General features: G+C 35.9%; 1 protein-coding gene across 1 annotated transcript in view; it reads right to left on the bottom strand.

Moving 5' to 3' along the window:
* Nucleotides 1-632: 632 nt before the first annotated feature.
* The window catches only part of HLTF (helicase like transcription factor), a 58,324-nt gene continuing 31,674 nt past the window's right edge, over nucleotides 633-27,282 (bottom strand). The window contains exons 13-25 of the mRNA XM_007471308.1: nucleotides 27,189-27,278; nucleotides 24,287-24,384; nucleotides 19,454-19,597; nucleotides 17,918-18,056; nucleotides 17,119-17,254; nucleotides 14,771-14,950; nucleotides 9,533-9,657; nucleotides 8,897-9,075; nucleotides 7,471-7,596; nucleotides 7,044-7,156; nucleotides 6,470-6,650; nucleotides 3,068-3,148; nucleotides 633-785 (exon numbers count right to left, since the gene is read on the bottom strand). Of these exons, the coding sequence (XP_007471370.1) occupies nucleotides 633-785; nucleotides 3,068-3,148; nucleotides 6,470-6,650; nucleotides 7,044-7,156; nucleotides 7,471-7,596; nucleotides 8,897-9,075; nucleotides 9,533-9,657; nucleotides 14,771-14,950; nucleotides 17,119-17,254; nucleotides 17,918-18,056; nucleotides 19,454-19,597; nucleotides 24,287-24,384; nucleotides 27,189-27,278 (1,745 nt within the window). The remainder of the gene's footprint in view (nucleotides 786-3,067; nucleotides 3,149-6,469; nucleotides 6,651-7,043; nucleotides 7,157-7,470; nucleotides 7,597-8,896; nucleotides 9,076-9,532; nucleotides 9,658-14,770; nucleotides 14,951-17,118; nucleotides 17,255-17,917; nucleotides 18,057-19,453; nucleotides 19,598-24,286; nucleotides 24,385-27,188; nucleotides 27,279-27,282) is intronic.

The raw sequence follows: 27,282 nt of genomic DNA, 5'->3' as shown, positions 1-27,282 counted from the left end.
TGACACTGGAAAACAAACAAACAAAAACAAAACACATACATACACATACATGAACAAAGCCAAACAAACAAACAAAAACAAGTAACTTGCTAACCTGGACTTTGGTCTCTCATTTAAGGTTCTGGAATGCAAATATGGTTTTTGAAGGTCCAATAAAATCAATCTCTTGTATAGTCTGTGCACATATTAATCGTTTACATGGACTGTGAATCCACAGCATCACAAATGGGAGACTTTGGTGAATAACCAAATGTGTCCAACATAGAAAATAACTATTTCGTCAAAAGTATAAAAGGTTTGACCTTATTTGAAATATGAAAAAGCTGAGTACTTGGAAGATATATGAGAATACTCAGCATAGATAATATGAAAAGTTGAATAAAAGTAACTTTTTGTCTCAAAAAATTATTTTAGGCCACAGTATATAACAGAACTTATTGCTACCTGAACTATCATTAAAAATAGGTTCATATATAGGAGATTATGTATTAGTAATACCTCTTCACTAATATAAAATGATATGCTCCTTTTAGAAGATAGATATACTCTAGACCTCATTTCTAAAACTATTTTTTGCATTTCCAAAACTTCTGTATATATCTAATTAAACTGACCTTACCAAATCCCACAAATTATAAATCAATTAAAGTTCTGATTTCATTAATTTTAGCTTGTTTCATTTCACTAGCATCTGCTTTTTTAGTTCCAAAGGCTCCAGCTGCAAGTTCTCTCTTTGTGTTTTGTATTTTCAGCATATTTTCTTCAACAGAATCCTTCACAATGAACTTTAAAAAGAAAAACAAAGTTAAATTGGTTAAGTACTTTTTAGGTCACAATACTTGAATTCTTTAATTAAAAAAAAATTGACATGATGAAAATGGTACTTTAAAAGAACCTGCTTTCTTACAGTATTACGTAGCTTTCAAAAATGGTCAATAATAATCTATTAGAAACTGTTTCACTCCCCCTTTTCTCTCAATATACAGTGAGAATATTTAGAACATGCTATGATAGCTAGAGATGAGCACCATTTTCCCTTATCACTCAGTATCGTTTTCCTATATAAAGAATACAGCTGTAAGGACATAAGTTACATATTATAACTCCATCATCAAGATAAAAGCAACACACAAAAAAAGCAAACTTTACAGGCAACTCTGAAGCTGGAATATTAGCAAAATAAATGTAACATATTTAAAAAGCCAAATAAGATTTTCCCAGAAATGAAAGAACAAGCCTTCATCTGGTATAATTTATAACATTAAAAATTTAAGAGAAAAAAAAGTGATCATCTCAATAGATGATGAGCATTTGATAAAATTCAACGTTTATTCCTGATAAAAACCTTGACTTTGAAAAAAAATCCTCAGTAACCCAGAAATAAATGTCCTCAACCTTATTTAAGGATATCTACTAGAAACTTACCAAGAATAACATATTAAATGTAAAACAATAAAAGTATTCCCAACAAAGATAGGAACAAGTCAAGAATGAGTACTGTGATTACTACTATTCAACACCGTACAAGAGGTCCCAGTTACCGTAATACAAGCTGTGTTATAAAATGTTACCAAAATACATAAAAGACCTAAAAAAACGGAGAGTGATACTATCTAAGTTCTTATATGGGAACACTCTGTATTTATAAAGAAGACAGTTTTCCAATTAATCGTAAATTCAATAAATCCCAAACAAGATTTCTTAAATGGGATTTGGTAATCCAAATCCAAAGTTCAATTCAAGAGTAAATAATAATATTAATAACCAACACAATTTTCAAAAGAAGGGTAATGAGTGCACTTTGCTCGACTAGATATCAAAGCATACTTTATAAAACCACAGTAATTATTAAAGAAATATTGTCCTGGGAATAGGAAAAGAGATCAGTGGAACAGAACAGAGTCCAGAAAGAGACCCATGAATTAGTTTATGATAAAGTGACATTTCAAATCAGTAGGAAAAAAACGATGGACTTTTCCCAAAAAATGGTAATGGAGCAAATGATTAAGTTAGATCCATATCATGAGATTCTTTTTCTTCCCTCCAAATTTTCAGTACGGCAATTTTTATTGACATTTTTGTAAAACACTACTCCCAGTTTACATAATTTACAGGAGATTCATTCTTAAAGTCTGAAGATAAAGCCTTCTGTTCTAAGAAAGACCTCAAAATCCATAAGATACAAAGAAGGCGGCTGATATGTTTTAAATGATAAAAATTTCTAAACTTTTTCATGACAAAAAGCACATAAAGTTCAAAGATAAGCAAGAGCCTGGAATAAAAAATTTCCAACATACATAAAACATTTAAAATCAGAATTTATAAAGAAGTACTTTATACTATAAAACTATATTTGTACTTTATGAAAACTGGGCAAAAGATACAAGCAAGAAATTCACAGAAAAAAAATTAACAAGAGATATGTCAAATATGCTAAAGGTCTTAGGTAAATGAGTATTAGAAGGTCACTTTTTGACCATCTCATAAGCATAAATTTACATCATTCTCATATATCATAAAGCCTATTTTGAAAACGACAGTTATCTAATAAGATTCTAAATCCAGAATTCTAGTTTTCTTAACCTATCCTGAAGAAATACTGTACTTGTACATATGCACAAAGATGCACATAATGCTCATTATAGGAGTGTTTTTATTAGCAAAAATTGAACTGGTTAAATAAATTAGATGTGATTATGTTGCCTGTCTACCATGACAGAATAATAATAAGTTTGATCTGTATGTTCTTACAGGATAGTCTCCAACATATACTGTTCAGGGGGAAAAAACACAGACTGCAGAATAATAAAGTATGATCCCATTTATCTTAAAAAAATTTTTTTTTTTTTGAAATTTACACATATACGTAAGTATGAATGTATGTAAACAGAAAAACTTTGACTAGCATGTTAAACTACTGATGGTAGCTTCCTTCTAAACAGAATAAAGATGATCTTCGTAGTTTGCATAATTCTACTTCAATCTTTTACAATATATTCACGCATTATTTGTATAATTTTGAAAACCTTATCAACCTAATTTTAAAATAGATGTCTTAAAAACTCACTTTCGTGATAATAACTTCTTGCTTCTGGCCAAGTCTATGGCACCTGTCAAAGCACTGATCTTCAGCAGCTGGATTCCAGGCCTAATAAGAACATGAGTTGAATAATTACCACCCTGATCTGTGAGTGTTCTGCAAAAGTCCTTTTGTTGCAGTATTATTCATTCACCTTTTACTAAGTGAAATCTTTCTGAATGAATTCAGATAATGACATTATAAATGCTCTGGGGACGAAAATTTCCACACAGCCCCTGACTACCTCCCCCAATCACTACTATGATAGGCAGGTATTCTCTCCCCTGTCATTTCACTACACCGCTTCTAGTATCTAATACAGGGCCTGATACCTAGAAAGCACACAGTATAAATGATTGCTGATTAATCAAATATCTTTCTCATCCCCCACCCCCACCCATTTTACAATCAAACTATGTCTGCTTAACAGAGGAAGTTTACACGCTCTCTTAAATTACTTAATTTACATCAGAAAAGATAGGTAATTGAGTCCATTTATGAAAAAGTTTTCTCCCTTTCTGCTGGTGTTTGGTTCTTTTCTTTCATTTTCCTCCTTTCATTATGTAAAAGCACAAAAAAAGATTTCAGGAGTAATGAGAAGTCCTAAAAATTATTTAAGACTCTGCCACACAATTTTCAGTATCTATTTTGAACTAAAAAAGTAACATTAGCTAACTAACATTGGCATTATCACGGGGACTGTCTTAAGGTGAAGAATAAAACAAACAATGAAGCACTGAAAAGGGAAGATAAGCAAAAAATATATAGAGCTCTTCAGTCTAGAAAGGTAGGAGTCAAGTGGTTTTGAAATAACATGCACTGTCAGGGTAGGGATCATTAAGTTTTAAACTAAACTATGGGATGACTCGAAGCTGAAAACAGGGTGTTTTGGAGAAAAGGAACATTATTCAGCAAAGTACCAACTGAAAATAGAAACAAAATCATAAATTAATATGTAGATGACAAGTTTATAGTACAACTTAGGCAGTTGTTTTCTTCTTTTTAAAGTTCCCTTGAGGGACTTCCCTGGTGGTGCGCACACTGGTTAAGAATCTGCCTGCCAATGCAGGGGACACGGTTTTGATCCCTGGTCCAGGAAGATCCCACATGCTGCGGAGCAACTAAGCCCGTGTGCCACAACTACTGAGGCCCACATGCCTGGAGACTCTGCTCTGCAGCAGGAGAGGCCACTGCAGTGAGTGGCCCGCACACTGCAGTGAAGAGTGGCCCCCGTGGGCAGCAACTAGAGAAAGCCCACGCACAGCAACGAAGACCCAACGCAGCCAAAAAAATTTTTTAAAATAAAGTTCCCTTGAGATCGAGAGAAAAGGAGATTTTACTCTTAACTTGCTATAATTTGATTTGGGGATTGTTTTTCGGTATAAAAGTTAGATTTAAAGGACTTATTTAGCTTACGAGTTTCTAAAACTGACAGTCATATTCTGTGAATCTTCTGTATTTTACAATTGGACCCATTTTGAAACCATTATACTAAGAGCTCAGATAAAATGTTCCTCTCTGCTGTCTTTTGTCTAGGAACCTCATGGTGAGACGGCAGTATACATCAAGTATGACTAAATGTATAATAAAATTTACTTTATGATAATATAAAATTGATAGCTCCCATTCTCTTATGTAGTGATGAAGGAAGCAATTTATCAAAAGCTCATAATGAAAAAAAAGGTCATAATGAAACATCAAAATACATCAAATAGATCTTAACATTTATATAATATTCGACAAAGAGGTAAAAATCTTCATGAGCAATGTTTTTTTTTTTTTTTTTAACTGAATCTTATTTTTCTAGGACCTGGCTTTTGTTTTAAAGTTAGAAACAATATCTGAAAACTTGAAGTGTTCAATGAAAAACAACCAACTTACTATGAAACTGCTAAAACATTCCGTAAGTTTTCTAAAAGTATAACTGTTAAAGAGTTTAGTCTCTGGTCAACCTTACAATACTAATTAAATTACTGTATTTTGTATTAACAACCTCTTCCTTATGAAGTACTAAGATTATAACCAAAAAATAATAATTTGGGAATCTGTTCCAAAAATCAGCTTCTAGAATTATCATCTGGTTAGCTAACATGTAACTTAACCTGCAGTTACAATGCATATTTTTTATAATAACCATAATACTAAAACTCTAGCAAAGATTTAAAACTTCACAGAACTAAGGCAAGAAAATACGACAGACCACTGCCATCCCGATGGCATTAACATGAAACCCATGAATGCCTAAGTATGGCTCTGGTTTTAATATTACTGGAAAGGTTACCCTCAGGTGAGGAAGAAAAGCCTTGGTAACAGGTACATGCTTCAACTAGATAACCTAACCAGAATAACTCAAAATTTTTATCTTAGTAAAATTTCTTTGTTATGAATTTTCTGAGTTTCAGGCAGCAAGCTAAAACCACAAACCTTAGATCTGTAAATGCACAGAAACAGCACAGGGTTACCTCCAGCCCAAACAGTACCCAATGCAAATTAGAAACTGAATTAGCTCAGAGTGCTTCCAGTCCAAAAAGCCCCTTTGTGCAATCAGAAAAAAAGTGAATCTGTGTGGACGCAACTCTAAGTCACACAGTTTGATGTGTCAAGTTCAGAGTGAATTTTAACTCCCACTCTACCCCTAGACCTGTATTGCGCACAGTAATTACACTGTATTAGACATTAAAGTTTACCCAAAGCATTCCATTAATGGTACTTGTTTCTAAAACTGTGATGCTGGACCATGCGCACCTAAAATCACCTATGGTCTATATAAAAGTGCAGTTTCCTGGGTCTCATCCAAGAACTCCTAAATCTGAAGACAGAGGTCAAATTACATTTCCTAATTCTTATGCAAGTTAAAGCTTGAGACTGTTAGCACCATGATGGTGGCTACTTTGTCTATCTTGTTTATATCCAGATTCCCTGTGCCAGTAAGATTCCCTGACACAAAGTAAGATCTCATTATTCATGGGCCGAATCAATGAAGACACTTCCCTAAAGCATTAGTTAACAGAAACTTATTCTGTATATAGAAGAGCAGTAGAAAAGCACAGCATAATACTTATAAACATGGACTCTGATCGTGATTTGTATATCACTAGCTGTGTGATAGGGCAAGCTATGTGATTTCTCTCTGTTTCAGTTTCCTCACATTAAAATGGGGATAGTAACAAGATCCATCTCATAGAGATGTTGTGAGAATTTCAGTTGATATATGTAAAGCACTTAAGAGAAAGCCCTTAAAACACTTTTACTAAGTTATTGTCTATTTCTAAAGGTTGCCTAAGAATTTTCACAATCAGTTACAACTATAAAGGTATTTACCAAATAGTTTTTTGTTTTTATTTTTTTAAAGAAGTAGTAACATACCAAAAAGTCTACAAAACTACTTACTGGATCCATTAAAAATACTCGAGAAGCTGCAGAAAGATTCAAACCAACTCCACCTGCTTTTAAGGACAGAAGCATTATAGTTGGAGATCCTACTTCAGTGTTTTGAAAACACTGAATTGATTCAACTCTTTTCTTTTGGGCCATAGAACCATCCAAACGAGTAAACACAAATCCAGAGGCTCTAATTGAGGGGACAAAAGAGACAAGTAACACTACACTATAAAAAGCAGAAACTAACACACCATTGTAAAGCAATTATACTCCAATAAAGATGTAAAAAAAAAAAAAAAATTAATTGTAATCTTTTCATTCAACCAATTCTTTCATTTCTGCTGACAAATATTTACTAGTCATCTACTAATATGTCAGGCAGGCCCTGCAGTCAACCTTTTTCCTATGAACTCAGGACTATTTAAAATTTTAAGTTCTCAGGAGTATTCTTTATTGTTACTGTTATTTTAGATAGATGAAATGAATAAAACTGGTAAAACATACATAATGATTTTTTGCTATCCAAATTAAAACATTTATATAAAATCCTTTTGCTCCAAGTGAGAAACACTGTTGAACTTACCTGAGTGGTGTTTCTATTAAAGACAGAAATGTTGTAAACTGAGAAACAACTAAACTTTTTATGTTGGGGTTCTTCTTTCTTAAATCAATCAATGCATGCATTAGAGCGTTAATCTGAAAAAAATTAGGATACCCATTAGATTCCATTTTGAATTGGAAGAGAAAGGTCCTGCCATATTATCTCCCTAAAATACAAATGTAAAAAGACCACCAATTTTTTTAAAAATTGAGACTAAAAAAATACTATCATCTGAACGCTTTCTCTCATCTCTCAAATTCACCACCAGAAAGAAACAAAAAGCCAGTAACCACCAACAGAGTATAATACTCAAATGACAGGATTAAAAGCAGAATTACTATTTCTAAATATGGTATTTCTTTATATAAACATAAAACAAATACTCAAACATTTGCACATGTATATTTACCTTCGAACTGGATGTCCATTCCATATTAGGCTTTTTCTCAGTGTCACATGCCAATTCTTCTGGAGGACATTCTAATAAATTGTCTCCATGTATATCATTTCTGCATAAAGGGCATTTAGCATGTGGCTATATAAGAAAGAACAAAGTACAAGTGACACTTAACAAAGGAACAGAAATATAAATTTGCCTAAAAATTTTAAAAGGCATGGTAAATTCTTTTTCTCTAATAGCCAGCATTTTATTAAACCTTTTATTAGATTCATCCATTTGAGATAAATGTGTACATGCTGAACTCCAGGCAGATATAATGTTCTAATGTAGTAAGTGGCATTGGTAAAAAAGAGAGCAAAAGTAGGTGATCTTGACTAGCAGCAAGAGCTTGAAACAATAAATATTATACTATTTTCAGACAAATAAACCATGAATAAGTTTCTTGAACCTAATTACAACATAGCACAGAACTATTCTTTAGAAGAAAAAAGAATAATTTCCTTCTTAATAGCCTATAAAGCCAGTCCAGATATGATAAGTCCTATCAGGTTCATTCAAAGCAGTTATCTGTTGTGTCCATTTTGTACCAAGGCATACTAATAAGATTATACCTAAAATAACTACATACCAAATACCATTACAGTAAAAAAGATTCTGAACCTCAAACAATGTTAGAAGTCAGTATAGTAGAGTTACCTTTAGAGAGGAGGGAGAGAGTAATGATTGGGAAGGAACACAGGAAGATCTGGGTGGTAGTTATATGGATTTGTTTACTTCATAATTCACTGAGCTATACAATCATGACGTGCATTTTTCGTTACATGTATATTATATCTCAATAAAAATGTTTTAAAAAATTATACCTCAGAAGGATTGCTTACAGGATTATTCCACTTCACATGAATCTAGACCTACCTAGCTATAGTAGCCAACAGCCATGCATGGCAATTACGCTGTTGAAATGTGGTAAAGACAAATTGAGATGTGTTCTAAGTGCACGATACCACTGAATTTTGAACACTTAAGTTTTAAAAAATCATGTAAGGTATCTCATTAATTTTTTATATTTTAGATATACTGGATAAATAAAAATGCATTATAAGAATTAACTCCATCTGTTTTACTAGAAAATTTTAAATTACCTTTGTGTCTCACATTATCAATCTATTTCTTAGACAAAGATGATCTAAAGAGTTAGAACTAAAATACTGACTGTGAAATATACCTCCAAAAAATGTCTTTTTATATTAAAAGGGCTTAATTATATGAAACATATCTATTAAAACACTGATAAAATTAACTATATATAAAAGGTGCACTAGTAAATCCAAGTGCAAAACTCTTTACAGTCTCTGTCGGACTTGGCTTTTCATTACACTCAACACTGCAACACCACTCCATCAAACACTGAATTTGTATTCAGCATAAAACTAACCTGCTCATTCTGAATGACTTGGCAAATGCAGGGTTTACAAAAGACGTGTGCACAATGTGTTATGACAGGAACCGTTAAAGAATCCAAGCAAATTGCACATTCTTCATCAGAACCTGAGCCCAGAATTAACTTCATCTTCCTTATTAACTTCTTTCGTAGTTCTTCAGGTGTATCATTTCCTACAGAAAAGGCTGAAAAATTAATTTCAGAGCAAGACTTGTAATATGACTAGACAATCTTCCTTATATAGAGAAAAGTTTTGCTTGGGTAGTCTTAAGTCTTTTTATTTATTTATTTATTTTTATCACAGGCAAAAAGCATGATTTAAATTTGAAATTTTAAGAAAAATTCAGAGGCTCCACATAACATACGTTACACAGAAACATCACTGTAACGCCATCTGTGGGTACTACCATAGAATAAAAGGCCGAACCAATTTGAACTATCACTGGAAATCTTTGAAAACCTCATTAATATTCCATTTCATTGTTAAGAGGTTCTTGAGTATATTTCTAGTTGAGTCCTATTCTAAAGTCAACGTCCATTTGACAAACTAAATTTAGGCCATATGAAAAATTTCTCATTCTGATTTAAATATCTCTAATAAATATGTGTAAACCAATCACATTTACCTACCTGAGGGACTACTGGAAGACACTGCGTTTGTAAGAAGGTGAGTATGACAACAAATCTGTCGCAATCTAAGCAAAAGACCCAGGACATCTGCATAGTGTGCAAGGACAGTCCCTTCATTAAAATACCTAGAGGTAAAAACATTAAATATTATGAAGGCCTCTAAACAATATTTCCTATTCTAAAACAGTGCAACAAAAATGGCACTGTTTTCTTCTTCCCTGGAAATCACTTCAAAACATGAATGGAAAACAGAAAAGTAAACTCTATCTTTAATGAAACCAGGAGAGATTTGTAACAATAAAGCAAAGTATTATGAGAAATGGCTGCCAACTGCAGTAGAAGTCAAAAAGGAAGATACTGAGAGAGATGACTGCAGATCTCAAGCAGAGCTGCCAGAGCACAATTCTTCAAAATAGCATGCCCTAAGGAGAAAATCACCATCTCTTATGTGCATGGCTCATGGCTTGAACGTCCCTGGACAAGTTTATACCAAGATGGAGGGAAGGCAAGCTGAATAAGGAAACACATGGCCCTACTGTGTTTTCAGAAAAGACTACAACCACAGCATTCCATATTGTAAGGAACCCTAAAGCTTCTGATCTCTGTTTTATAAGCACAAGTAAAATCTGAAAGAACTCACATGTAACCCTGAGTCATAATTAAATAAGGATATATTTCCTGCCAGTCAAGGATACAGCTATGACTCCTGTCCCTTCATATGAATCTCTTGCAAATAGCTAGTCCAGAAAGAATTCAAGACATTCATATATGAGTAACAATCAGCAGAGAACAAATGGCAGTGAAAGAAAATTCACCAGAAAAATGTTGCCATAGAGCAAATAAAAATTATGACCAAGAATGCTACCATGATTTAACACCACTCAATAAAACAGTTCCTCCTTAAAAAACACCAATAGGGCTTCCCTGGTGGCACGGTGGTTGATAGTCTGCCTGCCAATGCAGGGGACACGGGTTCATGCCCCAGTCCGGGAAGATCCCACATGCTGCGAAGTGGCTGGGCCCGTGAGCCATGGCCGCTGAGCCTGCGCGTCCGGAGCCTGTGCTCCGCAACGGGAGAGGCCACAGCAGTGAGAGGAAGATCCCACATGCCGCGGAGCGGCTGGGCCCGTGACCCATGGCAGCCTAGCCTGCGCGTCCGGAGCCTGTGCTCCGCAACGGGAGAGGCCACAGCAGTGAGAGGCCCGCGTACCGCCAAAACAAAAACAAAAAAACAAAAAACACCAATAGCTTAAAGCAGAGACAAAACTTGAAAAGGTATGGCAAAACAAAATAGAGATCAAAGATGAGCTGGTACAGCTAAAAAGTATGAAAGAGAAAAGTAAACTATCAGAGGAAGCCACAGGGAAGCCAGCATAAAAGAGACCAGCCACTGATAAAAACATAAGATTGTGGGAAACAGGATTGAGAAAAGCAAAATTAAACAGAAAGATGTAAATGATTAGAATAAAATGATACCTATGGAAAAAAAAAAAGAATATCCAGCATACACAGAGAGAAATAAAATAATGGAACAGAAAACAGTATTTAAGAAAACTTTCCCAAAAGGGGGTGCAGGAAGACTGGAATCTACAGATTTCAATGGTACCACATGTTCCATAAAAATATCAACAGAGATCCTGGTGAAATTGCTGGACTTTAAAGAATAGAATAAAATAAAAATCAAGGTTTTCCATGGAACTATTCAATATAAAATACAGTAGAACAAAGACAATACAGGTTTTGAAGAAACAATGGGTGATCCAAAAATTATATACCAAGGCAATCTGGTATTTAAGTATTAAGGCAATAGGAGAAATATAGCCTAATGGTTAAGAGGACAGACTCTAGAGCTAGACTGTCTGAATTCAAAATCTGGCTCTGTCAATTTAACTGTGAAAACTTGGGCAGGTTTCTCAACCTGTGTCTTGAGCTTCCTCAGCTGTAACAGTGGTATAATACAAACCTCATAGGACTGTTGTATTAAAAAAGTTAGTACATGCAAAGCATTTAGAATAGTGCTGGACTATGGTAAATGATATATATCTGCTGATATTATTAGTAAGAGTAGTATTATGGCAACAAATGCTTCTCAGTATTCAAGAATGCAAGGAATAGGCAATATAAAGATTGAACTTACAAATTCTAGAACCAAACTACCCGAATTTAAACACCACCTCTGTCATTCATTAGCTGTGTGACACAGTTTAAGTCACCTAACTGCTCTCTCTGTGCCTCGGATCCTTCATCTGTAAAATGTAGGTAATCCCTGTACTGACGTAATAGGATTGTTGTGAATTAATACACATAAAGCTCTTAGATGAATGCATAACACGTAGTAAGTGCTCAATAAATGTTAGTAAATGTACTACCTATTAAGATATTTTTTAAATAACATTTTTTCTCTGAGAAAACAGTTTCAATAAAGTTACTCTTTTTCAACCTTTTCAAACAGAATAACATTTACCAATTGTCTAATTATTCCCTGGCACCACTTCTTACCCTGAAAATGAATATTTCAGTTTAAGAAATTTCTTTTGAGTGCCAGATACCGAAGTAGAAGTTTCCTCCTACCTCACCAGCTACACCTGTCTTGTTAGAACTCTTCTCTAACTTCACTCACTCTCTTGGTGATCTTATCCAGTCTCCTGGCTGAAAGTACCATTTACACACAGGTGACTTTCAAATTTATATCAAACCAAGAGCATTCCCATGAACTCTAATCTCATATCCAACTGACTATGTGACAGCTCCACTTGGAAATCACACAGGCATCACATAATCAATGTGTCCAAAGCTGAGTTTCTCATCTTCCCTGAAAAAACTCTGCTCCTCCCTATAGACCTATTCTGCAAATGGCAATTCTATCCTTCTAGCCACTCATGTGAAAAACCTTGCAGTTATCTTTCACTCCTCTCTCTCACACCCCATACTGTATCAATCAGCAAGTTCTGTTGGCTCTACCTTCAAAATGTAACAGAATCCGGGCATTTCTCACCCCCTTCATCACTACTATAGTAAAAAAAAAAAAAAACACCATCATCTCTTACTTTGATTTTTGCCACTGTTATCCCTACTTATGCCTTGACTCTACAATGTAGGTCTTAACAGAGCAGCCAGTTATCCTTTAAAAATATAAAATTAAGTCACTCGTGGTTCAAAACCCTTCCTTCAAAGGTTCCCAAATCTCATAAACAGTAAAAGCCAAAGTTCTTCAAATATGCCACAATGCCTTACATAACTGTCACCCACCCCCACGCCAACAGCTCTCTGACATCATCACTATTTTCCGCCTTGCTCACATTATCCAGCCACACTTGCCTCTCTGTTGCTCAAGTTCCCCAGGTATGCTCCCAACTCAGGGCCTTTACACTTGCTGTTCCCCTCTGCCAGAAATGCCCGCCAACCCCAATCTCCTTTAAATCTTTTCCCACATATCGCCTTCTCAGTGAAATCATCTTCCCTGAATACCCTATAAAAACAGCTTCAGTGCTCCCTTACCTCCTTTCTCTGCTTTACTTTTTTTCCATAAAACTTAATTTTTTAATCATCTGTTACCTCCCACTGAAATATAAACTCCTTGAGGGTAGAGATTTTTGTCTGCTTTACTCTGCTGTATCCCAATGTGTACAACAGTGCCTGGCACACAGGCACTTAATAAATTTTGGTTGAAAGAATGAATATGAAGGAAATTTGAATCACCACTGCAAAGATTTTCAACTCTGAAATCGCTTGCTTAAAACAATCTTTCTCGGGCCTCCCTGGTGGCGCAGTGGTTGAGAGTCCGCCTGCTGATGCAGGGGATACGGGTTCGTGCCCCGGTCCGGGAGGATCCCACATGCCGCGGAGCGGCTGGGCCCGTGAGCCATGGGCGCTGAGCTTGCGCATCCGGCAACGGGAAAGGCCACGACAGTGAGAGGCCCACATATCGCAAAAAAAAAAAAAAAAAAAAAAAAAAAAAAAAAAAAAAACAACAATCTTTCTCAATATTCCTAATTCCTATTAAACCTGCTTTGTACCTCACTGAAGTTCTTATGTTTTGAAGATTCCCCTATATTCTCAACCCTGTCCTGCTTTCATTTGTCTCCTACTCATTCTGGTTCCTTCATGCATTCACATCAAACATGCTCTTGCTTAGACTAGAATTTCTCACCTACCAATCCCCAATACCTTTAATCTACACTTCATCAGCTCCTAGTTCCAGATTTCCATGTGCGGTTGGAAAGTCGTACTGATTTAACTTTTACATAGATCCAATACCATGTGGAGCCTGTCTACCATTCTAAAAACCTTACTTTTCACAATGGCTGCAAATCCAGTCTGCCTTCCTCAACTTCCCACTGCTGTACTCTGTAGATATCTTGTCTCACAGTTCACTGATTGTACTCTTGATATTATTTACCTCCATAGTAGGCTTTATTTTTCTCCATCAGTTTTATTCTCTTTTCTATCTGTAGTCTCTTCCATGTTCTCTTCCTCTCAAAGCAATTACACAAATAAAGCCATCAAAAAATTGATCCAGCAGCCAACTGTCAATCCTATCTACCAGTCTTCTTCCTTTTAAAGACAAACTTTGTGAAAAATGGTCTACCCCTACAGCTGGCTACTTCTCTGCAATCCCTTTACTCCTACAATTTGCCTACATATCTCATCATTCTAGTGAAACCATTCTGGGAGTTTATACTGGTAACTTCTGAATCACCAAATTATTGTAAATAGCCTTCACTAAGTCTCTGCACTACGTGACACTACTGACCATATATTCTTTCTTGATTACAGTCTTTACTGGAATTCTGTGACAGTTTCTCTACTTTCTTCATACATCTCATCTCCCCTTGAAGACTCTCTTCCAGTGGCTCCTCTTTATTTTCCTATGTCTTTAATGTGGAATGTTCCCCAAGTTTTAGTCCTTCTCTAGATATACTTCTCTCAATGTTTTTAATCTTCTCCCATGACACAGAACCAGGAATAGAAGCAAGCAAGGTCTTCTTACTAGCAATCCAAGACTTGCCATTTCACGTAAAGTTTTTTCCTAACTTAAGGAATTACTTACCTGGTGAATTATAATATTATTTCACTCACTTCAACTATTAATTTGTTAAAAAGTAAATAGTTAAAAAAAAATTATATTTCAGTGCACTTAATAAGACTTTATTGCTAACATACCTAAAAAATACTATTCAATTAAAGTTAACAAAGAAAATAAAAACTAATTTCTAAAATGACTTTCTTTCTCCATACCTTCCAATAGTAGCTCTGCCTTCATTTTTCACAGACTGGTAAATCTTCCTCTCTTCATCTGAAAGTGTAATGTGCTGAATAAATACTTTACGTTCTGGTAACTCCAAAACAGGTTTTCCTCTAATTTTGCTTGTCTTTGTTCTTCTAAGTGTAATATTTTTAATTAGGGACTGTAAACGCCTAATCAAAATAAAAGAAATAATCACATAACTTTTTATTTCTTCATAAGTTAATTCAATGAGAACGAAAAAGAATATCTTAATCTATTACCGTTCTATAACCTTAGTAAAGATTTTTTTTAAAAAAACGCTTATTTGAGGTTTTATCCAATCTTATGACAGACATATTCTACAAAGAGAAAATTATAGTAACAAAATACATTTAAATTTGCCCTCAATTCAGTACCTGTCACAGTTTAATCTTTTATCCTGTCCTTATTTTTCTTAAGCTCTTCTCCCCGTTTTTCTAATCACTAACCCTCTTTTTCCTTCTCAATTCTGTCAACTACACCACCCAAAGTTTGACACTCAAATTCTTAAAAAGTAGCTATTAAGCGCAAGGCATTATACTAAACATCATAAATACATAAATGAGTAAGATCTTATCTTCAAAAAATTTCTCCAGTAATATGAAAATCAAGGTACATAAATAAGTAATTTTTATAAAGTGATGAATGCCAAAAATAAAAATTAAAACATGATGTGACAATTCAGAAGAGGGATAAATGCCTTCTAGATTCTACAACCTTTACAATCTCTCTTCTCAATATCAGAAAAAAAAAAGGAAGCAACTCTTTAAAAAAAGATTTTTTCCTAACACTGAAATATAAATACAATCTCTTAAATCAGAATTTAAATAGTTGGTTCTGAGGAATCAAGTAGACAGTACTGCAAACTAGGTTAGTGGCTTTTGAATCTTTTTCACTGTAACCCACAGTAAGAAACATATTTTACTCCATCCATCAAACATACAGAAACACATATACATATAACAGAAACAAACATTTCACAAAACAATACTGTGTGTGATGCACTCTGCTATTTTCCTAAATCTTCTACTCTATTTCATTTTCTTTAATGAACAGCTATAATGCTAGCTGCCATCTTTATGATTTCACAAAATGCTAATGAATCCTAAACCCTCTGTCTGAAAACCACTGCTCCAGGCAAAAAATTTGAACATTAGCCTAGTACCTTGCAAAATGGCTATCAGCAAGTTGATATTTATGAGAAGTTGAGTTTTTATCTATCTCCACCAGAAACAACTTCCTGTCTTGTAAAACTCTTGTTAATGCCACTGTATTACCACATCATTCAGCTATCACTATATAAAGCTATACAACATGGGTCCCCAACCCCCAGGCCATGGACAGGTACCTGTCCATGGCCTGTTTGGAACCAGGCTGCACAGCAGGAGGTGGGCAGCAGATGAGCAAGCAAAGCTTTATCTGTATTTACAGCCGCTTCCCATCGCTCGCATTACCGCCTGAGCTCCGCCTCCTGTCAGATCGGCGGTGGCATTAGATTCTCATAGGAGCACGAACCCTACTGTGAACTGCAACTGCGAGGGGTCTAGGTTGCGTGCTCCCTATGAGAATCTAATGCCTGATGATCTGAGGTGAAGCTAAGGCAGTGATGCTAGCGCTGGGGAGTGGCTGCAAATACAGAGTATCATTAGCAGAGGTTTGACTGCACAGAGACTATAATAAATCGACTGCCTGCAGACTCATATCAAAATCCTGTCAGTGAGTAGCAAGTGAAAACAAGCTCAGGGCTCCCACTGATTCTGCATTATGGTGATTTGTATAATTACTTCATTATATATTACAATGTAATGATAATAGAAATAAAGGGCACAATAAATGTAATGTGCTTGAATCATCCTGAAACCATCCCCCACCCCGCCCCTGTCAGTGGAAAAACTGTCTTCCACGAAACTGGTCCCTGGTGCCAAAAAGGTTGGGGACCACTGCTATACAAGATAAGTTATGAAAATTTAGTGCATATTGGATTCTCTGAGCATATAATGTTTTTCCTGTCACTACTTAATTTATTAATGGTGGTTTTGAGGGTAAGAGTAACACACAAAGACCATATAGCTCTGCCTTCACAGTTCTGACTAAAATCAGGGGAAAGGAGGGTTAGTTAACCTTTTAGTGGTAGGTAGAAATATTTATCCCCCCAAACAAGAATCATCAGATTTTTGACAGTCAAAGACATTAAGCTGTAAACACTTTTTGGAGAGGAAAGCCAACAGTCAGGTTAAAATAGTAATGAAAGTGGCAACTGCTTCACGCTGCGAACAATTATTTGTAGCTAATATTAATCAGTTGTCCTGAAATTACTTACCTAAGTCCACCTTCATCTCCCATTGTGACAGGACGCTGTATTGTTCTATGCCACCATTCTCTATCAAGAAATGGTTTAAGTTTTAAGAAGGAAAGAAGAGACCACAAGTCCTTTAAAGAATTCTGAATTGGAGTGCCTAAAAAGAACAGAAAACTGTTATAACTCTATAGCCAGAGTACACAATCAAAATATCCACAGGCCCAATCAACAGAGACAACACTTGAAAATGGGCACTTTGTTCTAAGCGCACCCACTAACTATTAAGCTGTGACTATAATCCTTTGTTAAACATATACACAGTCTCAAAATACAGTCTGGCTCTGATTTTTAGCTCTCACTTGCCATACTAACAAAAAGACCACAGACCCCGTAAACTCAACTTTCTCCTTATCAAGAACATTTGCTTATTTGATTTTTAAATCAGCAGCACTAGCAAGAAGAAAAAAACTAATCTGAGTTTATATTCTCGTCCCCATCTTCCAGTACAGGTTCATGAGTAGCAAACAAGCTCCATAATGGGAAGTAGAGAAATCAAGATTCTAATTGGAGGATTAAAGTGTCTAGAGTTCCAAAGTTCAAAAATAAGTACAGTGACTGTTCCATAAATGAACTATAATTCAAATGTTGCTATATCATGGGCAGCTATTAAAAAAAAGTCAAAATGTTTTATTAAATGATTTCTATAATGGATTTTTGGGAGAGACTTTATATCCACTTCAAGTTTACAAAGCTACCTCATAACTTACTTAACCATACATATTTGGGAATTCATTTTTTTTAAAGTACATGCTATCATTACCTGTCAATACCCATCTTCTTTCTGCTTCTAAATCAAGTACAGCTTTTGTCTGCTGAGCATTTGGATTTCGTATGGCATGTCCTTCATCCAGGATCACTCTTAGCCATCTTATGCTATGTAGCGGACTATCAGCTTTAGTCTGAAATAAATGTTTCATATGAATTAAAACACAGGAAAGTAAAATAATACTTCATGTAATTTGATAAGTAATATCAGTTGTTATTCTTTAATATCATCACTTACTATGTGGTAGGTACTGCTTTAAACACTATATGTATTAAATTATTAAATGTTCACAAACTTATGAAGTATTATTACTATTTTACAGATGAGAAAACTGAAGCACCAAGGTGTGACGTATGTTGCTCAAAGTACCATAGCTATGAAGTGCAGAGCTAGCATTCAAACCCAGGTAATCTAGCTCTCTGATGAGACCTTGGTTCAAAACACTGAGCTATTCTTATTCTGCCTCAGATTCAAACATATGATGATATAAAGATTGTCAGTAAAAAGAATTATTTGAATATAACATAATTACTTTTATGTAAAAATTAATGTTCTTACCTAAAGACTAAAATTTTTATAGTAAAGTATTTTGGAAAACATTTTAACTTAACAACGGGAATTATAGGCAAACAACAATTAGAATTCTAAATGAACTGGGAAACAAATTTCAGATACAAAAAAACTTATTTTTAAATTGAGATAAACAATTATCAAATCACTATGATAGAAAACAATATTCCAGAATATCAGAAAAAGAATTCATTTGCAAATTGCTATATACACTTAATTACAATTCAGATTTTAAATTTTAAGTGTTCTAAATAAAAAATATTCCTAAATTATTATCTAAAGGAAGTCGAACCTTGTTCTTTTTTTTTTTTTTTCAAAATATTCAAAAACAATTTCCTCTTGGGGGGACTTGAGAGGCAGAGCTGCAGCATCACCATCCAAGAGGTGACCCCCAGTGCCAGCCCTCCACACCAGTACAGGAGGGCCAGGCAGCCCCACACCCCAGCAGATGGGGTCCGTGGGCTCAGCTGTTGGGCTGTGAGGACAGCCTGATGCTCAAGTTTCCCCATCTGTGCAGTATGGTAAATCTGTGCAGATAGTGTGGTAAATGCCGCACCTGAAGAAACCTGTGAAACTCCTGATTTAGAGATCCTTAATTTGGGGCTAGAACCCATGAATGGGATTTAGGGCACTCCTACCAGTTTCTGAAATTATATACAAAATTATGTGGATATGTATGCACATGAATGCTTCTGGAAAAAGGGTCTAGAGCAGCACTGTCGAATAGGAATGTCATGCAAGCCACGTATGTCATATTAAGTTTTCCAGTAGCCACACTTTAAAAAGTAACAAGATATAGGTAAAATTAATTTTAATAAAATATTTTATTTAAAAAAATTTCCTATTTACTTCCTATATATTAAGGGAAGAGTATAAAGCCTGAATTTTAGAACACTTTAGAAACCTGAGGCAATTACTTAAATTCAACTTCCGAAAATCTCTGAGTATCAACATACTTACCCCATAGTCATGAGTTAAAATATTATATGTAGTCAAAACAATATCCTGTTTCGAAAGCAAGGCTGGGTCTCTAACACGATCAGGACCATAATAAACATAAAAATTCAAGTGCACATCTGATTTTATATGTTGTCCAAACTGGTCCTAAAATACAATTAGAAATATTTTAATAAGAAGTAGGTTAGGGGCTTCCCTGGTGGCGCGGTGGTTGAGAGTCCGCCTGCCGATGCAGGGGATGCGGGTTCGTGCCCCGGTCCGGGAGGATCCCACATGCCGCGGAGCCGCTGGGCCCGTGAGCCGTGGCCGCTGGGCCTGCGCGTCCGGAGCCTGTGCTCCGCAACGGGAGAGGCCACAACAGCGAGAGGCCCCGCGTACCGCGAAGAAAAAAAAAAAAAAAAAAAAAAAAAAAAAAAAAGAAGTAGGTTAGTGTCAGGTTCAATATGTGTATAAAATGTACTGTCTTGGCAGTAATGTCACAAATCAAACTACTAAAATTGCATAAAAACAAGTTTCATGCAATCTAAACTAAAACAACAACAATGATAATAACAATACTAGTTATTTTATTGCCAGGGAAACTGACATATATACAATAATAATACATTATATAAATTTTGCCTGTCCCTACCAGTGGGCAGCTGCTTCATTTTTAGAAGGAAAAAGCAACCAAGCTTTTTTAAAACAGTAAGTTTTTTTTTAATTTAGTATTTTACAAAAAGGGTCTTTAATGCTTCCATTTAGTGACTTAATATTATCAAAATTAAACACTGAAAGAACAGTAGGCAATATTTTCATGAATGTAGGTAGAGATTCAAGCACACTATCTACTTTCATTCATTTATTATAGGCCTACTGTTTGCCAGGTATCAACCAGAAAGGTGGTGCGGCTAAAGAGAAAAATAAGACCTGGTCCCTGTCCTCCTTGACATGATCAGTTTTAAAAACTTGAGAATTTGGGCTTCCCTGGTGGCGCAGTGGTTGAGAGTCCGCCTGCCGATGATCAGGGGACACGGGTTCGTGCCCTGGTCCGGGAAAATCCCACATGCCGCAGAGCGAGCCATGGCCGCTGAGCCTGCGCGTCCAGAGCCTGTGCTCCGCAACGGGAGAGGCCACAACAGTGAGAGTCCCACATGGAGACACAGCTGGGAAACTATTAGATGAAAAATGAAAAAGATGATGAAGACCTATACCAGACTGGCAAAAGAACAGAATGGAAAGGACTGGTGTGAAAGACAGTGACTGATGGGACTTGAGAACTAATTAAATATGGGATATGAAGAAAAGGGAAGACAAAAGAAGACTCTGATACTTAAAATAACTACTAGAAGAACTGTGTGATAAAGATACAGAGAAGTTTAAAAACAGAAGGGAAAGCAGGCATAAAGATGAGAAAGAGATAATGAGTATTATTATTTTAGACATTTAAAATTTTTGGTCACCACAGAATATCTGACTGGACAAATATACTACAAAAATTTAAATACTGGCCTGTAATGTAGGTGTAGATACAGACTTTAAAGTTATCAGTAGACAGTACATGAAGCTACAGGAATGAATAAGATTTTCTAAGGAGAACAAATACAATGAAGAAACCAGGTTAGGGGAAGAGCCTGCAGAGAGCAATACTTAAAGAGCACAGCTTATGCTTCTATTGGGAGGTAAGACATGATGTCTGAGATATGATTTTAAATGTTCCAGCAAATAAAAAAGTCAAATGTGGTAAACACTTGATTCTTGAATCTAGATGACTAATGGAGATCTCATTACAAATTTTCATAATACAAAAAAAAAAAGCTCTAAGTGAAAAAAAGGCAGACTACATAGGAAGCATGGAAGAAAGAGGTAGAGAAAAACAGTGGTCAGAAAATTGGGATAGCAAACAAAATCTTGGGCAGGGGACCAAAGAATATAAAAGTTTCAAGAATGAATACAAGATCAATTTTTTTTTTTTTTTTTTTTTTTTTTTTTTTTGCGATAAGCAGGCCTCTCACTGTCAATGGCCTCTCCCGTTGCAGAGCACAGGCCCTGGACGCGCAGGCTCAGCAGCCATGGCTCACGGGCCCAGCCGCTCTGCAGCATGTGGGATCTTCCTGGACTGGGGCACGAACCCGTGTCCCCTGCATCGGCAGGCGGACTCTCAACCACTGCACCACCAGGGAAGCCCCAACATCAATTTTTTAATTTGTAATTTATGTTCATTCCCTCTCTTTACCAAAAGGATTAAAGATTTACAAAATAACACATAACAAAAAGTAATAAAAGGGAAACAAAGTCAGGGCAGAGGAAAAGAAAAAGGGAACTCACTGGACATGGCAACAATGAAGTCTTTGAAGCCCTTCAAAAAGTTTCTATGGAGGGTGGGAGCAAAAACCAGACTTACTGTGGGCTAAAGAGAGAATGAAATCTGAAACAGTTAAGGCAAAAATACAGAAAAGAGGATAAAACATGAAAGAGTAAAGGTGAAAATGCCGAGAATTTTATCAAGAAATCTGGTGGAAAACGAAAGGAGAAAGAGTACAGTAAGAGAAAACTGAATCAACGAGTTACCTTGAAATGAAACAGAATATCTGTGGAAAGATCAGACTTGACATAAAAGAAAATTAACTCTTTTGAAGAAAGAGAATTATAGTACTGAGTTTCTAGTCACTGTGCTAGGTTGCATGTGTGTGTGTGTCTGTGAGAATGAAAGAGGTGTTATTATTTAATTTTCCATTGGGAGGATAAATAATCTGTCTGAATATCCAGAAAAATTATGTGGTGTAAGTGGGATTGGTATCTTCTTCCTTTAACTGGATTCTTTCCCACGTTTGAAGACAAAGAAGGGAAGATAAGGTACTTCTAGCTTGTTTATTACGGTGCTAGGTTATGTTACCGGGGAGCTTGGAAGAGGGCAGCTTGTTGAGAGATTGCAAAATTCTAATTCTTATCCCTATATGCTCAACCATCACTCATTCCTTTCAAAGTCAGTTTTTCCATAACCTCAAGTAGGCATGATTTTGCCAAGGTTTCCTTTCTTAAGTTTATATACTAAACTTTTGGGGTTTTTCCAAATGTAAAATTATAATGACATACTAATTACAGATCTTAAAAATACATATCCATGGCCCCAAGCAGTTAAAAAAATCACTGTTCTGGGCTTCCCTGGTGGCGCAGTGGTTGAGAGTCTGCCTGCCGATACAGGGGACACGAGTTCGTGCCCCGGTCCAGGAAGATCCCGCATGCCGCAGAGTGGCTGGGCCCGTGAGCCATGGCCGCTGAGCCTGCGCGTCCGGAGCCTGTGCTCCGCAACGGGAGAGGCCACGGCAGTGAGAGGCCCGCGTACCGAAAAAAAAAAAAAATCACTGTTCTTTTGTTTATACCTCCATTAATACTTATAAACCTCACCCTGAAACTGCTATTCAAGTACCCATGTACTGTCTTTCCAGCAATGGACCACACATCAAAAGAAATAGCATGGCTTTGTTGGAATAAAAAAAAAAAAGAGCAAGAGAGAACTAAAACTCATCCTGGTCCTAAGAGGAAAAATGACACTAATGAGAAGACAGTGTAATTAAAAAACTAAATACACCAAAAACTTATAATAAAAAGATAAGAGTCAAAGAAGGCAAAGATACATAAAAGTCAAGAAGATATGAAAGAGGTCACAGAATTTGACAATTAGACAATAACTACTAATTTTTTCCAAGGAAATTTAGAGAACTGGTGGCAGAAGCCAAGTTACAATAAGCTAAGGAGTTAGTAAATAAAAGCATAAAGTGGAAATTAAACCCCAAGCGTTATGACAAGAAGAGTAGCAACTTAAAGGTGAGACACAATCAAGAGAAAGTATTTAAAAATGTAAAAGATCTGAGTATGTTTCATGAAAAGAGTCAGTGTAGAGAGACTGAATAACCAGGCAAGGGGAAAAATAACAAACAAAATGAAAAGGCAGAAAGAGATGGAATCTAATGTATAGACTAAGGGTTTGCTCTTACAAAGAGTAGGACCTCTTCCACCTCTGAGATTAGAGGAGGAAAGGCCAGGAGAGATGCAGGTAACCTTGGAGATGGCAAGAATGGAAGTTCACAGCCAGTGGTCTTTTTGTTCACAATGCTTCCAACAGAGTCTTTATTTCATTATAACATGCAGCTTGAAGCTCAAACTGGAAAGGAAATAGAACCAAGCTGCTCCTACACATAACACATAAAGAGGTTCCATTCCAGTGCAATGTTTTAGAACAGAAAAGCAATCTGGAAGAAGAAGAAAAGAAAAAGACAATATTTTCTGGTGGTAGCCTTAAAAGCATAGGCTCTAGAGTCAGAATGTTGGAGACTATATCCCAGCTCCATCAATTATTGGCTGGATGACCTTAGGCAAGTTACTTAATTTCTCTGTGTTTCAATTCGGTCACCTGGAAAATGAGAATAATAGTTGTGAAGATTAAATGAGAAAATCTATGAAAAGAGCTTAGGAAAAAACTGAGCACATAGGCACTCATTAAATGTTATAAGCTGTTATAAAAACTAAAGTTATCATTAGTGGTGTTCTTAAAAAAGAGGTTCCAACAGTTCATAAATAAGGTGTGGTCTTAAATTATACACTTTGGGGGACAGAAATGGAAGAGGAAGAAGTACAAGCCAAATCTTATGACAGCAACTGACAATGTTTCTTTCTCTACTATAAATTTTCAAAGAAAAATAACTTCAATTCAGCAAATATAATCCCAATTCACTTAACAATTACTTCAAGTTAAATATAAAGTGCTGACCAAGCATATTTCTTACAATGAAAGACTCTTTTTCTAGTGTCAGACAAATATAAATTACATGTTTTTAAAGGGCTGTGAAGACTTACAATCCAGTTGCTTAACACAGAAAGTGGACAGATGATCAGTGTTGTTCTTGGTCTCTCTTCAATATCAGTTTTCTTTGAACTCTCCACTGAAGATGCTCCTGAAAGAAGATACATACTTCAGCTGTTTCTTTTTTCCCTCAAACATACACAAAGTCAATGAAGATATGACAAAAATGTGCCTCTATGAAGAGAAATTAGGAAGAATTAAAATGAAGGACTTCTGGGCTTCCCTGGTGGTGCAGTGGTTGAGAGTCTGCCTGCCGATGCAGGGGATGCGGGTTCGTGCCCCGGTCTGGGAGGATCCCGCGTGCCATGGAGCGGCTGGGCCCGTGAGCCATGGACGGTGGGCCTGTGCGTCCGGAGCCTGTGCTCCGCAGCGGGAGAGGTCACAACAGTGAGAGGCCCGTGTACCGCAAAAAAAAAAAAAAGAAAAGAAAAGAAAAAGTATAGTACTGGCACAAAAACATACACATAGATCAATGGAACAGGATAGAAAGCCCAGAAATAAACCCACACACTTATGATCAATTAATCTACAATTTAAAAAAGGCAAGAATATACAATGGAGAAAAGACAGTCTCTTCAGTAAGTGGTGCTTCGAAAACTGGACAGCTACATGTTCAAGAATGAAAAAGTAAAACATTCTCTAACACCAAATACAAAAATAAACTCAAAATAGACTGAAGACTTAAATGTAAGACCAGATACTATGAAACTCCTAGAGGAAAACAGGCATAACACTCTTTGACATAAATCACAGCAGTGTTTTTTGGATCCATCTCCTAAAGTAAAGGAAATAAAAGCAAATATAAACAAATGGGACCTAATTAAACTTAAAAGTTTTTGCACAGCAAAGGAAACCATCAACAAAACAAAAAGACAACCTACTAAATGGGAGAATATATTTGCAAATGATATGACTGATAATGGACTAATATCCAACATACATAAACAGCTCATACAACTCAATATCAAAAACATAAACAACTCGATTAAAAAATGGGCAGAAGGGCTTCCCTGGTGGCGCAGTGGTTGAGAGTCCACCTGCCGATGCAGGGGACACGGGTTCGTGCCTCTCTCCGGGAAGATCTCACATGCCACGGAGCAACTGGGCCCGTGAGACATGGCCGCTGGGCCTGCACGTTCGGAGCCTGTGCTCTGCAACAGGAGAGGCCACAACGGTGAGAGGCCCGCGTACCGCAAAAAAAAAAAAAAAGGGGGGCAGAAGACCTGAATAGACATTTTTCCAAAAAGGAAATGTAGATGGCCACAGGCACGTGAAAACATGCTCAACATCGCTAATTATCAGGGAACTGCAAATCAAAACAGCGAGATATCACCTCACACTTGTCAGACTGGCTATCATCAAAAAGAACACAAATAACAAATGTTGGTGAGGATGTGGAGAAAAGGGAACCCTCATATACTGTTGGTGAGAATGTAAATTGGTGCAGCCACTATGGAAAACAGTATGGAAGTTTCTCAAGAAACTAAAAATAGAACTACCATATGACCCAGCAATTCCACTCTTGGGTATATATCCAGAAAAGATAAAAACACTAATTCTAAGAAATACATGCAGCCCGAATGTTCACAGCAGCATTATTTACAATTGCCAAGATATGGAAGCAACCTAAGTGTCCATCAGCAGATGAAATGGATAAAGAAGATGTAGCATATACATACAGTGGAATATTACCTGTTAAAAAGAATGAAATTTTGGGAATTCCCTGGCGGTCCAGTGGTTAGGACTTAGCACTTTCACTGCTGTGGCCTGGGTTCAATCCCTGATTGGGGAACTATGATCCCACAAGCCAAGTGGTGTGGCCAAAGAAATTTTTTTTTAAATAAATAAAATAACTGTTTTCACACACCAAAAAAAGAACAAAATTTTGCCATTTGCAGCATCATGAATGGACTTGGAAGGCATTAGGCTAAGTGAAATAAGTCAGACAGAGAAGACAAATACTGTATATGATATCACTTATATGTGGAATCTAAAAAATACAACAAACTAGTGAATATAAAAAACAAGAAGCAAACTCACAGATGTAGAGAACTAGTGGTTACCAGTAGGGAGAAGGAATAGGGAAGGGGCAGTGTAGGAGTAGGGGAGTAAGAGGTGCAAACTATTAGGTATAAGATAAGCTACAAGGATATACTGTACAACATGAGGAATATAGCCAATATTTTATAATAATTGTAAGTGGAGTATTACCTTTAAAAATTGTGAATCACTATACTGTACACCTATAACAGGTAATATTATACAGCAACTATACTTCAATTAAAAATTTTTAATTATGTGTTTACTTGTTTATTTTATATCCCCCCCCCCAACATTAGACATAAGCTCTGTGAAAATAGACTTTTGTCTGCTGGTATCTCCAACACATAAAACAGAGGATACTAAGGTGCAGCAATATAATAACTTGTCCCAGATCACCTTAACCACAGTTCAATCTCTTTCTATTTCAAATATTCAGACTCTTAAGCAGTATCATTTCCCTATGAATTACAAAATATACAGTAATAATAAAGATCACTTACATTTTTAATTGAAAAGCATATTCTTCTCATACCAAAAATTAATCTCTATAATAATTCTAATTAATCCAAATTAAGTTTTAAAGCAGCCATAAATTGCTCTGTGCCTTTATTAGAAAAAATATCTATGCTACTCAGATGAGTAAGGGACTTACTCCCATAGTTTTTGACCTAACTAAAACAAACAGAATAGGAAAATACATCAAAGTGCACTTTTAAAAATGAGATTGTCTTTTCTCTACTTTCTTAACTTCTTGTAATATGGTTTTATAACTTTTGTCATTTAAAATTTTTTTCTTTGAAAAACAGAAAAAACAAACCAAACAAAAGGTAAAAACTCAGCAGATTTACTTACTCTTTTTCAACATTTTCTTTTTGGTTGCAGGGGTAGATGAAGTAAGTGCACATGCAAACTCTGCATCTTCTTTAACCTTAGATGATCCTGCTGA

Source organism: Lipotes vexillifer, unplaced genomic scaffold (genome assembly GCF_000442215.2).
Source record: "Lipotes vexillifer unplaced genomic scaffold, Lipotes_vexillifer_v1.1 scaffold618, whole genome shotgun sequence".
Classification (NCBI taxonomy): Eukaryota; Metazoa; Chordata; class Mammalia; order Artiodactyla; family Lipotidae; genus Lipotes; species Lipotes vexillifer.
The sequence above is the reverse complement of the archived record's forward strand: the minus strand, read 5'-3'. Positions and strand labels throughout refer to the sequence as shown.